This window comes from Camelus dromedarius, chromosome 27 (genome assembly GCF_036321535.1).
Source record: "Camelus dromedarius isolate mCamDro1 chromosome 27, mCamDro1.pat, whole genome shotgun sequence".
NCBI lineage: Eukaryota > Metazoa > Chordata > Mammalia > Artiodactyla > Camelidae > Camelus > Camelus dromedarius.
The window spans coordinates 2,599,837-2,615,869 of NC_087462.1; the positions used below are offsets into that span (position 1 = coordinate 2,599,837).

Here is a 16,033-nt window from a genome sequence, read left to right on the forward strand (position 1 = left end):
AGCCAGCCAAGATAACCCAGGTCAAGGGGCGCGGGGCAGAGGTTGTCTCCAAAGCGAGGGTGCCTACTCATGCCACCGCTGAAGGCACTGGGGAATTTGCCCTCAGTATGGAGGCGCTTTGGATACTGAATGGGCAGGTGTGAGTCCAAAGGAAATTTTGAGTTCTACCCAGTCTTCATCAGAAAGACTGGACGGGTGAGGGCCCCCGCCTCTACCCTCATCAAGACAGACATTGTCTCCACTTCCCACTCACATCTCCAGCATCTGACGTGGCGCCCACAGTGGGAGATGACTGGGTAAAGTTGGCTGGATTAATGCTGTTTACTGGGCCTCTGGGATCTCCAGGGAGCCTCTGGCTAACCACCCTTGGTGTCTAGAGACCCTCCAGCACTGCAGAGAAGCGCCTCCTTTTCCACAGGAGGCAGGTGGCACCCAAGATGATGCCCACTGATCTTACACAAGCACCCACACTGCGCGCCCCTTTCCTGCCACAGACTGACCACACTTTGCAACGTACCATCTGGGGATGTGCTGCTCAGAGCCCTGTCTTGAAGCCCTAACAGCCAGGTGCCAGCTATAAAGGACAATCATAGACTGACTGGGGAAATCTGACCATTTGACAAAAGCTGAAATTTACTGAGATTTTAAATGGAAGTTGTTGACCAAAAAGAGCTATAAAAGGATGAATTTTATGGGTTGTATCTCAGTTTAAAACTAATTAAAAAAAAAAACAAAAACGAGTGATGTGCCCCTCAATGCATGGAACGAGGTAACAAGACTGACTGGGCCACTCAGAAAGCAGCAGAGGACCAGAGAAGCCGTCCTCGGAGCCCACTCCACACCCAGAGGCCACAGAGTGGCAGCAGAAGCAGCAACGGCGCCTCCTCCAGGTGAGCCCAAAGCAGGGCAGGGGAGCCCACGTGTGACCTGGCAGTGTCCCAAGGGGCACAAAGGGCAGGAAACCCTTCTCGGCCCACTCTGGCTGCTCAGAAGCCTCCAAGTCATCGCAATGGAAAGAACCAGGGTCCAGCTGAACCCCAAGATCAGGGCAGCCTCCAGGGCCCCCCAGGTCTGCCCTATTCTGCCCAAGGAGCGCAGGTGCAGGCAGTGACAGAGGGAAGGAGACACAAGAGGCCAGAGAGGCTGTGACACCAGGTGACCACCAAGGCTGGCTGTCCCTGCCCCGGCCTGAGCAGAGAACAGCTGGACGCCGGGAAGCCAGGCTTTATTTCCCTTTTCTAAGCAGGCACATGCTTAGAGACATGCATGTCATACAATGGAGGTCCTGAGGGGGATACAGCGGGCCCACCCCACCAAAGGCTTTGCCAGCCCCACAGCTAGGTTCCAACGCCCTCCTCGGTCCTGCAGGGTTCTGTGACCTGAGCCCCAACCAGGGCCACAGCTGGAGTACCCGCCCACCTGCCCAGCTCCTCCTTGCACTCGGCTGGAGTTGACCTCCATCCCGAGGACTCCTCTTGGGCTAAGGGGATGCTGCACAGGATCCCTTGATTAACACAACCAGCAACAGAGAATTCCAAGTTCAGGGCAGCCACAGGCCAGGGACCCACGTTTCATTGAAGCCTGGCACTTCCTCTGGGGTGCAAATGCCGCTCAAGGGCAGCACCTAGTGGCACACTGCGGAACTGCTCGCTCAACCCCCTTAACCCTCTGGTCCAGGGCACGCTCTCCCAGGGTCCTCCCACAGGCGTGTTCCTGCAAACACTGGGGAGGCAGTGGAACGGGATGCTCCATGCACGGGACAGCATGGAGCATGGGCAGGGAGGTGGTTGTAAGGGTCCCTGGGGCTCTCTAGGGAGGGGACACTGGGAACATGGGCCTCTAGCAATTACTCCACGGAGCCCACACGAGAGCTGCTGGCCTGAAGCCCTAATGGTTCCCAAGGCAGCCCTGGAGGAGACAGCGAGATGGGGCAGGGGAAGAGGCAAGGGTGGGACCCTCACTGATGGCTCTGGTGAGTCAGGGGCTCTGTGCTGTCGGGGAGCTGGAGAGAGGATGGCTCCACAGCCTGCCCCACTGGGGAGGGCCGCGGGCAGCCGCAGCTCTTCCCCGCCTGGCCCCCAGTGGGCCCGCCTCACGGGGGGGAGTGGAGACCCCCTTTGCAGCTAGCTGTTTTCTCTACTGCATTCTGGCACTGTGCCTGCCACACGGTCTCCCCAGTACTACCCCAGACCAACAGCTCCTTGAGGGCTGGGTCATCTCAGCTCTGGCCCTGGTGCCCTGCCCCAGGCTGGGGACAATGTGAGGGGCTAGGGATCTGAAGGGCCGGGCTCAGAGGCCACCTCCACCACTGACCCGGGAGGAGCAGCCTCCTGTCTGCAGAAGAGGAGCTGGGGTGTCCAGCAGGAGCCCATCAATTCTGAGCCCTGGGGCGAGCCCGGGCACTCAGAGGCCCTCCCCAAGGCTCCATGCACTTGGGTCACATGGAGGGCCTGAAGCTGCTGGCCCAAGCCCTGGGCACAAAGGCTGCCACGCTGACACCCCCAGGTGTGAGGCATCTGTGTCCACTGTGGCCAGTTCCATACTGGAGATGTCAACTCCTCACAGAATTCAGAGTTCCTGAGGGGACACTGGCCCAGAAGCCCCCAGAGTTGAGTTGCAGGACAGAGGGGCTGAGCTGGGGGGGGGACGCAGGCTCTGCAGAGGCCAGACCAGCACGTCCTCCCGGGGCAGAGCCGAGCCAAGGTCCTCCCGTCGGCCGTGAATTCCTGGGCCCCGCGAAGTGCATTCCAGACCAGCGCTCTTCCCAAGTCAGCCTCCAGCCTGCGGGCCCTCCAGGGAGAGCCACACCAGGGTGATGGGGGCGCCACCCAGAGCTGCGGGACACCGCATACCCCAGGAGGCCCTAGCGGAGGCTGCACTCCCCACCCTGCAGCTTCTCCCGCTCCATGGCGCGCACCAGATCCTGCACAAACCGCATTTCTGAGGCCACCTGCTTGGCCAGCGCCTCGTAGCGGCTCTCCAGGCGGCTGAAGCGGCGCTTGAGCCCGCGGGCCCCCAGCAGGGCGCCCTTGGCCTCCTCCTGCGCCTGCCGCTGGAGCGCCTCGGTCTTGTGCAGTTCCTGCCGCAGCCGCCGCAGGTCCTGGCCGATGCTCTCGTTCTCCTCACGGTACCAGGCCTCCTTCTCCTCGTAGATGGCTGTCAGCGCCTCGATGTCCTCGTGGAACAGGCGTCGGCTGTGCTCGAGCCCACGCAGGCCCTCCTCAGCCGCTGCCACCTCCTCCAGCACCTTGGAGAAGCGCTCGAAGTTGATGTAGGTGTTGTTGGGGGGCATGCTCGAGTGCGACTTGATGGTGTACTCCTTGAGGCGGGCGGTCTTCAGGCGCCGCCGCTCTGGCTTCCGGCTGCTGTCCTCCCGCCGCACGTTCCGCCGCCGGATGGCCTGCAGCAGAAGGGAAGGGTGGCCTGGACCCGGCACCAGCCCGGGCAGCCCACCCAGGGCCATGTGCAACCCTCTGCTCACTTTTGTAAGTGAAGTTTTATTGGCACACAGCCACGCCCACTCAAGTACACATGGTCCTTGAGCTTTCCTGCCCTGAATTCTAATTCTGATGGCAGTCGTGTCAGAGACCGAAGAGCTAAAAATAATCACTCTCTGACCCTTTATAGAAGGTAGCCAACCCTGACCCTGGCCTGCAGGTGACCCTTTTCTGGGACGTTTCTGGGCAGGGAGCCCCAGTACATGCAGATGGGCTGTGTGTTCCGGCTGGTGTCTCAGTGAAACGGCTCCAACACCACATCAGTGAACACCGCATGCCCCGCACCATCCAGGACCACTCCTCTGTGCTGAGCACTGGGCACGCCTGCCATGCCTACATGGGGACAGCCCCACCACCTCACCTTGATCCAGGAATGCTCCAGGCTCTGGGCGATGGTCATCCTCCTCCTGGAAGAACCCCCCACCCTAGTTAGTCTCACATGGGCCACCTGCACTGTCCTCCCCCAGGGCAGAGAGCAGGAAGGGGTGGTCCAGGCTCTCCCCACTGCAGCTCCGGCTCCCAGCCCCCACATATGGCTGATTCAAGCACCTGCCCCTGGGGACTTCCAATTCCCTAAAGTCACCATCCAGCCCAGCAACAAGTCCCTGAAGCCACCATGGAAGTACAGGCACAATTAAGAGCTCCCACCCTGCTTGGCTGAGCACAAGGAGCCTACCTAGGGGCCTGGGGGTGCAGGCCCCAGGGTCTCTGTGTTTTCTGAGGGATTTTGTTAACAGTGCTGAGACCCAACACTGGGGTCTCACAACCCAAGCACCCAGAGGAGGAGCCTGGGGAGGACGGTATCCAACGGGGGCACCTCTGTGTGAATGAGGGCTCCGTGCTGCCAGTATTTTTTTTCTAGGGAATAAAAAATAGTAATCTGGAATCTTACATGAAACCTCCTATCTCAAACATTGGCAACAAATTAAAAGCCAAGACACAGCGTCCTAAGAGGCCAGCCTAAGCCCTCTGTGTGCTCCCTCCAGCCAGAGCAGAAGCCACGCCAATTCCATTACAATAGGTAGCAGTTCGGCCACACGTTTTACTTGTCCACGACCACAGTGCCCATTCTGGGGGACTCGCTGGGCCCTCCGTGCCAGGCTGCCCCGGACCCCCCTGCCCAGCCTGGTGCTCCTACTTGGGGTCTTTGACGAGCAGCCGGCGGATGAAGTCCTTGGCCAGCTCGCTGGTGTTGCTGAAGTACTCCTCGTCAAAGTCGTAGTTCACGGCCGAGATGTTAGTCAGGGTCTCCTGCTTGGTCTCGCCCAGGAACGGGGATGCGCCGCTCAAGCTGGCAGGCAGACACGGGGCTCAGTGGCGCGAGGCCATGACCAGGCTGCTGCCCAGGCCACCACCCAATTCTGCCATGCCCAAGAAGGGGCCACACGCAGAGGAAAGCGACGCCAGGCCCCGGGCCATCACCCACCCCCGACCATGCCCTGGCTGCCACCCAGAAGGCAGTGAAAATCCACCATCCACTGACAGGCACTGAAATGAGAGGACAAAACTCGCCTCAGAAACTCAAAAGTATCTACACAGGCACGTAGTCTCGAAGCACCTTCGCTGAAGCATTTATTTGTTAGAGGGAAAGTGGCTAACTTTCGGAGGAGTCCTGGCCGGCACTACTGCAGCACGTGGCCGAGTGCAGTCACGAGTGACTATTCAGATGTCATGTCTTCCTGACATGCTGCACTGAGGCCACACCACCACCCTGTGGGGTTCTGGGCATGTGACACGGTGACTTAGGGTGAAAAATACACATTTAGTCTTCCATTCCCATCCTTGGGCACACAGATCCTAACACCCCTGTAACTTCCTAAAGCCAAGGTGGGAGCATCTTTTGTTGTAATATTCGGTGTTTGTTCTGTTTCCTGAAACAGCTCCAGAGAACAGAAGCATTTTTTGTTATTCACGACAAGCCTCTTCCAGCCACACCTGAGTGCATGCCAGTGAGGTGACCCTGGGACGGCCTGAGGAGGGGCTGGTGGCCGCGAAGCTAGCAGAGGGGTTAGAGGGATGGAACTTCAATCCTCACCCTGATCTCCAGGGGGGAAAGGCGCTGGCGGCTGAGTTAGTCCCCAGTGGCCTGCAATTTAATCAACATGCCTGAGCTGCCAGCCTGCAGTTGAGGGGGACATGCTGCCCTGGCAGGCACCTTGCATGGTTATTTCACACGAGGGTGCCCTGCCTTTTGAATTCTCCAGAACACATCTCTCACTCCTGCACAAATTCATTCATCCACCCATCCAGAGTCACTGAGCACTGCGACGGGTCAGAGCGCTGGAGGTCCTGTGTTCTGCTCACTGCCCCCACACAGAAGCCTCCCAGCCCTCCTCCTGACCCAGCAGGGCCCCAGGAGGGGGCAGGACGCGCCAAGCAGGTACTCACAGGATATAGGTGATGACGCCGATACTCCTGGAGAAGAACACACAGAAGAGACAGGGATCAGTTCTGCTGTAGGCACAGCTCCCCAAACCCCAGAGTCCCGAGGGGGCCAACCTTTGTTCTAAGGCAACAGTCTGTCTGGCCCTGACCCCACAGCTCTAAGGCCAGAAGGATGGGCTACACCCCAGCCTGTGGCTGTGACCTGGCAGCTCCTGGGGACAGGCAGGGGATTCCCTAGGGAGAAAGGACAAAGGCAGCCCTGGGCCCGCTGCCCCCTACTCACCACATGTCTGCCTCCAGACCCAGGGGCTCGTAGTTGACAATCTCGGGAGCTGCGGAGACAAGGAGAAAGGGTCAGGTGGCGGGTGTGTCTAAGGGGGCACAGGGGACATGGCCAACAGGAGCAGCACAGCCCTCAGGCAAGGCTGGTTCTTAGCGAGGAAGGCCAGGACGGTGATAGCACCAACCCAAGGCCTTGAGGTCCCCATGCCTGGCACCAGGGGCGGGAAGGGAAACTTGAGGCCGGTGGACCCACCTTGCTCGACGCCAGCCAGAAATCCCCCAGCGCCCCCCAAGGCCCAAGCCAGGCCTCACCCACAAACTCTGGGGTGCCGAAGATGTTCTTGAACTCGTTCCCTGCTTCGATCTTGTGGGCGATGCCGAAGTCAATGAGCTTGATCCGCGGGTTGGGCACGTTCTTGTCCAAGAGCATGATGTTCTCTGGCTGGGAGCGGGGCAGAAAGGCAGGGCGCTGCGGGGGCGCTCTGCTGCAGCCCGCCCAGCGTCTCTGGTGTCTCTGGGAGCAGCACTGAGCTGCCCCTGGGCTCCCCTCAATCCCAGCGTGTGGGTGTGGGCACGCTGACCCTCTGCACAGGTCCAGGCCTGAGCCAGTCAGTCTCCTCAACACCCTGCGCAGGGACATCCTGTGCCGAGGGGAGGTGGACCCTCTCGACCCCCACCCTCGCCTGCTGTGGCCAGGCTGGTCCAGCGGGCTCACCTTGAGGTCGAAGTGGGCGATGCGCTTGGAGTGCAGGTAGTGGACGCCGTCCAGGATCTGCTTGAGGAACTGAGTGGCCTCGTCTTCCGTCAGGGACTCCTTCTCGGCCAGGAAGTCGAAGAGCTCCCCGCCCGAGACCAGCTCCAGGATGAGCACCACGTCAGTCTTGTTCTCAAAGATGTCGTGCAGCGTGATGATGTTGGGGTGCCGGATCTCCCGCAGGATGTTCACCTCCCGCTCGATCTCCTCCCGGCTCACACCCCGCCGGCTGGACGACAGGCGGCGCTTCTTGATGAACTTGGCTGCATACTCCTTCCCGGTGCCCTTCTGCCGGCATTTCCGCACAATCGCAAATTGGCCGCTGCAGGGACAGAGCGGGGCAGGGAACAGGCACTGAGAGGGCCGCGGGGCTCATGGGACCTGGGCCACCACTCGGACAACACAGCCTTCTCCAACAGCACGTCCCAGCTCCTGGCGCCACGAGGATGCACATCCCCACCACGTTGAGAGTCCACCCCACCCGGCACGTGCTCCCACGTGACTGCAAAGTGGCACATGATACAGTGACTGCCTGGTGCTTCTCCAACTGTGAAAGAATGGAAAGGGCTCCACGGTTAACAAAAGGGAACCAGACTCCACCATGGTAAGCCCAGGGTAATTTTATGCAGTCGTAAAAGAGAGTGACTCTGTGCTGACAAGCAATACACCCGTGAAGACCTGTACCGTGAAGAAGGCTGCAGAATAACATGAGGAATGAGATCTCTCTGCTTAAAAAAAGTACATGCTGTGCTGACACTTACAGGGACGTTTACGTGTGTGTATGTAGCAGAAAGGCCTGAAGGACACACACCAAGCTATGAGCAACACACATCTCTGAGCAGCGGGACTGAGGACAGTGAAGAGGGGCTTTTTTACTTTTTATTTGATATGATTCTACATGATTCAACTTCTCACAGCGTATTTCACTGTTTTTTAAAATCTAAAAATAAAAGAGGAAAAGCCATTGAATTCAAAAGAGCTTCCCATTCAACGGGCATAGTAAAAGAAGTACACACATTTTCACAAGGGAGAAGAGCGAGGATGTGGAGAAAGTGGAACCCTTGTGTGCGGCTGGCAGGGATGCAAAATGGGGCAGCTGGTGAAACGTGAGTTCCCCTCAGACCCAGGAATTCCACTCCACAGAAGTTCTTCTTCTACAGATGTTCACAGCAGCACTATTCACAGTAGCCAACAGGTGGAAATGTCCCAAATGTCCATCAACGGATGATGGATAAACAAAATGTGGTCTACTCACAAACGAATATTATGCAGCCATGAAAAGAAGTGAAGCATTGACACTCACTACAACATGGATGACTCTTTAGAACATGATGCTCAGTGAGAGAAGCCAGACACAAAAGGCCACACAGTGTGTGATTTCATTTATGTGAAACATCCACAGACATGCAGAGTGGATATCTGGTTGTCAGGAGCTGGTGGAGAGGATGGGGAGGTGACTGCTAACGGGGATGAGATTTTTTTTTTGGATGATTAAAAACAATCTGGAATTACTTAGTGGTGATAGTTCCAAAATCCTGAGAAATATAGTAAAGATTATTAAACTGTATACTTTAAATAAGTAAACTGTATGGTGTGTGAATTACATCTCAAGACAGCGGTTATTTTAAGAGAAAGACAGAAATTCTATTTACTGCACTCCAGGGAGCTGTCCAATGTCCAAATTCTTTTGCTGTCTAGGAACTTAGTTTTGTTAACTTGCTTTTCACTCAGGAGTTGACTGAAAAAGGCCAGAGGGTAAATATTTTAAGCTTTATTGGCCATCTGGTCTCTGTCACAATTCTTGTGTGTTTTTACAACCCTTTAAAAAAGTAAAAAGCCATCCCACATTCACGAGCGGGCCACACTAGGGCTGGAGGTGGCTCACAGGCCGTGCAGCACGCACCTTGGCCTCAAGAGGTTATATGTACACACACGTAAGTGGAGAGACTAATTTGAAGACAGAAGGCACACGTTCCAGACAAGAAACTTCAACAAAGCACCATCAGGGGTCCACAGAAAGGAGACCAGGTGACTTTCTGACATCTGGTGAGAATGGGGGGCGAGTGAGTGGAGGAAGAAATGGCAGACAGGCCTTGGGGACAGGAGGGATCTCTGAGGTTGGCGGGGCACAGGGAGGACAGCACAGGCAGAATGAGACAGATGAGTGAGGGTCACCTCTGTCAAGCCGGCAGGGCCCTCATGACCATGTATCCCAGCAAGCGGACCTCACTGGGACACCCAGGGCTACCTGCAGCCAGCAAGTACCTAAGTCGCTGCCCTCGTGAGCACTGCGGCACCAAGGCACCCACGGCGGGCCACCACAGACATGCTCCACAAATACCTGGGCAGGTGAAGTTCAAGGTGGGCAGGTGGGAAGAACAAACTGCTGCACCGAGGTAGGCTAAATAATGCTCCACATTTAAATCCTCAGAACCTGTAGACATGTCACCTCACGGGGCAGAGGGAATTTGCAGACAAGATTAAGTTAAGGCCCCTGGGATGGGGGTGACCCTGGATTCCCCAGGGACCCAGTGTCACCACAAGGGTCCTTATAAGAGGGAGACAGGAGGGTCAGTCAGAGAGAGACAGGAGACGCTGCATTGCTGGCGGTGAGGATGGAGGGGGGTGGCCGCGAGCCAGGGATGCGGCGCCTCTAGAAGCTGGGAGAGGCAGGAGCCGCTTCTCCCTGGAGCCTCTGGAGGGACCAGCCCTGCAGATTCATTTTAGACTCCAGACTCCCAAAGCTTTATGATAATAAATGCATACTCTTCTAAGCCACTAACTGTGGTAATTTGTTATAGCAGCAACAGGAAACTCAAACACTAGTCTAAAAGCCAGAGCATAGGTCAGTTGAAAAATGTCAAATGTTCCTGACCAGGCCTCAACCCCCTACCCAAGTCCACCACAGCGGTCCCCTGGGTACACTGAGCTCCTGCCCTCTGCACATCTTAGCTAATGTCCCCCAATCTAAAATGTCCTTCCTTCTCCCCTTGGCCTACATCAACCAAGCAGATTCTTCCAGGCCCCGCTCCCACCCCACAATGACACCCTGATGGCAATGACCAGAATGCTGAGTGTTCACCACTTGCTGGGAGCACCGTGCTAAGCACTGGACATGTGGCCTAACTCTCAAATATTCCAAGTTGGAATAACAAAGACAAGTAAGACAGAGCTCATGGGGACAGGGACAAAGACACTGTTAGGTGTTGAACTGTGTCACCCCCCAAATCCTAACCCAGGACCTCAGAATGTGACTATTTGGAGATGGGTATTTAAAGAGAGAATTAAGTTAAAACAGGTCACCGGGGTGGGTCCTGATCCAGTATGACTGGTGTTCCTATAAGAGATTAGGACACAGACACACAGAGAGAAGACCCAGTGAGGATGTGGGGAGAAGACAGCCATCTCCAAGGAGAGAAGGACTCAGCCCTCCAGACACCTTGATCTTGGACTCCCAGTCTCCAGCACCAGGAGAATCAATCTCCACTGTTCAAACCCCCGGTCTGTGGCACTCTGCCACGCAGCCAGCACTAACCAATACAGACACACACAGCACTCCGTCACGTGGGGGCCAGGCTAGATGTCCACACTGACCGACCACAGATTAACTTATTTCCCAAGACCGTCAAGGTGACTTGAATTGGGAGGAAAGAACCCTCCCTAAACATCCACACTCACTCCCAGTTCCTTCAGCCCTGTGACTCCTGGGGAGAGAACACAGCCCTGCTTTACTCCAGGCCCAGGTCACCACGGCGATGCCCCTAGACAGTTAATAACCAGGTTTGGGAAAGACTCAGCTCTGCTCGAAACCGAATTCCAGCGGGATCCAGCCTCTGAGACCCAACACTTCTCACAGTAGCCAAAGTCAGAGTGTGCAAAGTGAGCGTCTGAAAGTGGGTAGTGTCTGGGCAGAAAGCCACACTCCCTTCCCAACATGCAGGGCTAAGCTCGGACATGTGACATTGGGGCCATTACTGGAGTGGGCGGAGGAAGCTGGACGCCCACCACTGGTTCCAGCACGCCTGGGCTTTGTAGCCAGCAGGGCATGGTCTCTAGGTCTGAATCCCGTCAGGCCACTGATGGTCTATAAGGCCTTGGACAAGCTGCTTCCCAGCTCTCAGCCTGTTTCTTTATCCATAAAATGGGGTAATAACAGTACCTGCCTGGTAGGGCCCTTCGCAGATGAATGAAAGTGTAATATAAAAACAGCCCCGAACTCCGATGTCCAAACAACATCTACACTTTATACAAACTGCAGCACAGTATGCACAGTGTTTTGTGGCATTAATCCTTCATCCCACGTGTTTCCAAGAACATTCCAGATCATTACACAGGGCAACACTGTCCAAGATAGCAGCCACTGACTGCACGGAAGCTGTCAACTGAGACACTTGAATGGAGATGTGCTGTGAGCATGCAAGACACATCAGATTTCAAAGGCTCCCTGTCAAAAAAAAGGCAGGGGAGATGAAGAGAGCACCCTGAAGCTGCAGGAAGCACCCTTCTCCCCTGGAATCTGACTTGGGCTATGACTGTGAAGTTTCCTGTCAGCTTCTGCAGAGAACAAAATCATTGCATCTGTGGCAACCTGGAAATCATTTCTGCTTCTGAAAAAAGTCATTTTTTTAAATGGTTTTCTTTTAATCAAAATGAAGATTTGAAATAGATTAATTTTGGGGGGGAGGATATAGCTCAAGTGGTAGGGCACATGCTTAGCATGCACGACATCCTGGGTTCAACCCCCAGCACCTCCTCTAAAAATAAATAATAAAACCTAATTACCTCCTCCTGCCAAAATAATAATAATAATAATAATAATAATAATAATAATAATAATAATAATAATAATAATAATAAAGTTTCTTATTACAAAAGCAAATTATGTGATTTATAGAAAAAAAGGAAATGCAGGTAAACACAGAATAAAATGAACACCTGTACACTCCCTTCCCAGGAATAAGCACTGTTACCCCTTTAGTGGCTATCCCTGCAAGTCTTTTTTCGCGATACATACATATATATTTTCCACAAAAACTGCTATGCTATTTTACAATCTACTTTGTTCACACGTAAGTATGTCCTAAACACCTTTTCATATCAATAAATGACCTTCTATAACAACAACAAAAAGCAATAAACTGTTTCATTAATAATTTTTATAATGATCACAAGCAAAATGATAATAGTTTGACATATCAGGTGAAATAGAATATATTATTAAAATTGCAAAAATTGACACAGCTACTGGAAAATCTCAATAGACTTCCTACATGGCTCACGTCACACGAGGTGCCTGGCTCTTTTTAATGGCTGCATAGTAGTCCATCCGTGAGGTGGCAGTACTGAGGTAGCCACTGAAGAGGGTTCCCTCATATAAAATTCTTAGGGTGACTCTCCCTGTCCCTAGATCCTTAGGTCCACGCACGAACTAATCCCAAAGAATTAACCCCAGAAGTGGGATCAGTGGATTGCAGGGAATACACATATTTTTGCTGACTTTTGCCAAACTACCCTCAGGAGACCCTAATACATTTTCAGCAGGAGTATGAGATTTCCTTGGGGGTGGGGGACAGCCTGCATTCTCTATCACTCCGACAGGGGAAATTTCTAAAGGAGAGACTTCAGAATCCCAAAAGAGCCCCACACACTCTCAGCAAAGGTCTGATGAACGGCTCAGTTATTTACATTCCCTTCTGCTGACATCACGGGGCAGCCAAGGCGGCTCTGGGAAGGCCAGCCAGCAATACACTCACCAAATAAGGTTTGAGGCTCTGCGGAAAAAGGATGGTGCCTGGCGAGTCCTAGGCAGGGGAGCTCCCAGGGGACAGTTCCAAGGCCCAGCCAGGCAGGAAATCAGCTGCCAGGCTGGATCGGGAAAACTCCGCTCTTTCCCATAAGAATGCTAACAATTGGCAAGGGTGTGGGCTCCGACAGGAGGCCTTCCCTGGAAACGTACTAGAGCTGGGGAGACTCAACTGCCCCCAACAAGAAAGGATTAAAGAGAGGGACAGACCTTTACCAACAAAACCTGCAAAATCTTCTGCTCTCACGCCATATACCAGGCACTGTATTAGGTACCATATATACTCAGTTATGTTTTTCCCCAAAGAAAATGCACAGAGAATGTCAGAGCAAGAATTCTAGGCCCTGACTGGCAGACTCCAAGGCCCAAACTCGTTCCACAGCACATGATACTGACTCATGCCTTCTCGGAGAGTAGGATGAAGGACAGGAGAGGAAATACTTCCAGAAAACCCAACAGTGACTCTCCCCCCTTCTCCAGAGCCCCATCAGAGGGCACACTGCTCACCTGCCCAGCTCCTCCCCCATCTCATAGTGGTCTTCCACATCTTCCTGCCTGAATGTGGACATGGTGGCCGGTCTGCCTTCCAGCACCTTCCACTCCAGTGAAAACTGTCACAGTGGCCCGGGGAATCCTCTAGCTGTGACCCTGGAGGAGACAGGGAAGTAGGAAAGGAGATGCCAGCCATTACTTCTAGGTGAACAGACTCGCTCCCCAAAAACAGGTTTCACATCACCCCACAGTGAAACTCCACGCTCCTCACAGAAAGCACTTGCACTTGGTGGGTGGGGTACTTTCCTGTGTCATCTCATTTAGCTATCACACCACCCAATAGGTCAGTATTAGCCCCACTGTGCCACCTTCACTCCCACAACTCCCGCCAAGCACATACCTCTGGTTCTCCACAGTGCCCCAGTCTTTCCCTGCCTCTCCTTCCCAGGCCTCTCTCAACATGTTCGTCCAGAGCCCCACACATTCCTGCAAGTTCCCCCACATTCTTCACACCACCAAACCCTGGGGCTCCCTGATTCTCTGACAAGTTTCCTAACTGGTTCCAGTCCCAACACACTCCCATCTCCCTGCCCATCTGCAACCTCAACCCCTCCCTGTCCTTACCCGCGCTACTCCTACACCCCCTCCCTATCTCGGCTGGTCTCTTAAGACGCCCCGCAGCAGTGCTCACCCCATCTCTTACTCCCCTCAGTCTTGAATTCCCCGGGAACTGGACAATGGCTTCCAAGCTCCTGCAAGGTCCCTACTCACTCTTGCCTGCCCCTGACTTCCACTGTCCTAGCAAAGCTAACTTCTTTCTCCTCGCTCCTCGAAAACGCCCACCCTTCAAGGTTTCAAAGTCCCCCACCCCGAGTCTCCAAGCCCCAAACGGGACCCCGCAAAGGGCCACATTTGAGAGTCTCCTCCATCGTCCTTCACCCCCAGCCTTCTCACAGGCCCCAAGGCAGACCCCGATGGCTTCCGTCATAGAAGCCTCCAAGGTCTCCCCAACCCCTAACGCCCCTGCTCCAGCGTCCCAGATGCCACCACGCCCCTCACAGGCCCCGGTCCACCTCCTCCGGCCAGGTCATCCCAGGGGTCCCTAAACGTCACCCCTCAACTCCCCCGAGGGCCCCTCCATCCGCCAACCTCAGACCGAGCCCATTCCGCACCCTCCTCGGCCCCGCACCACGGACCGGCCCCTCAGCCGCGCTGGCCGCCGCCGCGTCCTCGGGCGCCGCCGCTTCGGCTGCCTCGAAGTGCCGACCCGTGCGACGTCACCGCGCCCGCCAGCTCCCGCCCCCCAGAGGCAGATCCCACGGCCCACTGGTCAGTGCGCCCGCCGCTCACGAAGCCCCGCCCTCCACCACCTTCCAAGCCCTGGCCCGCGGGCGTCCCACCCTCCTCAGCAATGCTGTCTCTGGAAAAGCCTCGCCTTCCTGCAGCTGATTGGCTGTACTGAACGCCGGTCAAGCTTACGGAAGTTGACCTTCCGACTTCCGGCCCCTGGTCCGCCCCGCCCATTCTCCGACGCGGCTCTGAAGTCGGGAGGCGGGATGCTGAAGTCCTGCGTCGCTCTTCCTGCCTTTCTTGGGCATGATACGCGAATCCAAGGACCAGAACCGGTATGACAGCTCCTGGGGTGGATCCTGGGGCTGTTTAAGCCCTTGAGTGGCAGTTTCCTCCTCTGTAAAATGTTACCCAACTTCCAAATACGTAAAAACGCGAATCAGGTCAGTCAGGTGTTGCCGTTAACTCTTGAGGATTGTTTCGTGACTCCTTTTCGACCTAAGATAAATGATAGCAGCTACTGCTGAATGAACCTTAAATGCGTACCAATCAACCTGAGAAGGTAAAATACAGTAATATCTTTACCCACTCTACAGTTGGGGGAACAGATCCAGCCAAAGTCACATAGCCCTTAAAGGCATAGCTGAGATTCTTTCTATGCAGAACTACCTTAGATGCCGTCTGACACAGACCCTGTGTCTCTTTGTCTTTGCTAACCGCCCTGACTTTGGCAAGTCTCCCTCTTCTTCACTCCAACACGATTTGTCTTCCTTCCCACCTCAAACGTCTCATTTCCGCCGTTGTTTTGGCACAAGCTGTTCCTCCTGCCTGGAGATCGCCTTCCTGCACCCTTACTGAACTTCAGTTCACAGCTACAGCAGTGCCTTCTCCCATATCCAGTTCTCCCTATCATTACATCTTACATTAGTCTGGTACATTTGCCACCACTAATGAACCAACAGTGAAACGTTAACCAAAGTCCATACTTTATTCAGAATAGACTCCCTTGTTTTTCCCTAATGTCCTTTATCTTCCCATGTCACATTTAGTTATGCCTCCTTAGGTTCCTCTGGGCTGGGACAGCTTCTCGGTTTCCGATTTTTAATGAGCTTTGAGGATTGGTCAGGTATTTTATGTAAGTCCCCTGAATTGGGATTTGCCTGTTTTTCTCATGGTTAGACTGGGATGATGGGTTTTATGAAAACCACAGAGCAGCATTCTCATCACATCAAGGGTCTACATTATCATGATTCATCACTGATGTTGACCTTGGTCATCTAGCGCCAAAAATGTCTGATATCGTTACTTTTTTCTCCTCCTTCCACTTAGATTCAGCAATAAAGCTGAAACCTCATGGACACATTAGTGAAGCTTAGGCCTGGGCAGCCTGGCCAACCTCCTGGCCAATAACCCACCAGTACTTCACTCTCCCCATCTGCCTGAGGACAACCCGTATATAACAAATCCGAGTTAAACTCTTTGACAAACCCAGAGAATCTGACAAAGGAATCTTCACTGCTGCTCAAGGAG

At 54.4% G+C, this 16,033-nt stretch overlaps 1 protein-coding gene across 3 annotated transcripts; it reads right to left on the minus strand.

The window, feature by feature from the left end:
- Positions 1-1,141: 1,141 nt before the first annotated feature.
- Positions 1,142-14,473, minus strand: DAPK3 (death associated protein kinase 3). 3 transcript variants are annotated; one of them, XM_031436951.2, is made up of 9 exons: positions 14,386-14,473; positions 13,229-13,369; positions 6,880-7,240; positions 6,477-6,606; positions 6,166-6,214; positions 5,886-5,912; positions 4,636-4,788; positions 3,859-3,904; positions 1,142-3,400 (listed from the first exon to the last, which is right to left on the minus strand). In XM_031436951.2, exons 2-9 carry the CDS (start codon positions 13,288-13,290, stop codon positions 2,864-2,866), a joined length of 1,365 nt encoding a protein of 454 aa, XP_031292811.1. In that variant the 5' UTR covers positions 13,291-13,369; positions 14,386-14,473; the 3' UTR covers positions 1,142-2,863. The 3 variants fall into 3 exon arrangements, with proteins under 3 accessions (XP_031292811.1, XP_031292812.1, XP_010997378.2); XM_031436952.2 differs by having other exon boundaries at positions 14,410-14,467; XM_010999076.3 differs by having other exon boundaries at positions 14,363-14,467.
- Between the last annotated feature and the right edge of the window lie 1,560 nt (positions 14,474-16,033).

Coding starts and splice junctions, on each gene's coding strand:
- DAPK3 (XM_031436951.2), bottom strand. CDS start 13,290: ATGTCCACATTCAGGCAGGAAGATGTGGAAGACCACTATGAGATGGGG. Junction 7,241..13,228: donor ATGGGGGAGGAGCTGGGCAG/GTGAGCAGTGTG, acceptor CTGTCCCTGCAG/CGGCCAATTTGCGATTGTGC. Junction 5,913..6,165: donor GGTCTGGAGGCAGACATGTG/GTGAGTAGGGGG, acceptor GTTCTTCTCCAG/GAGTATCGGCGTCATCACCT.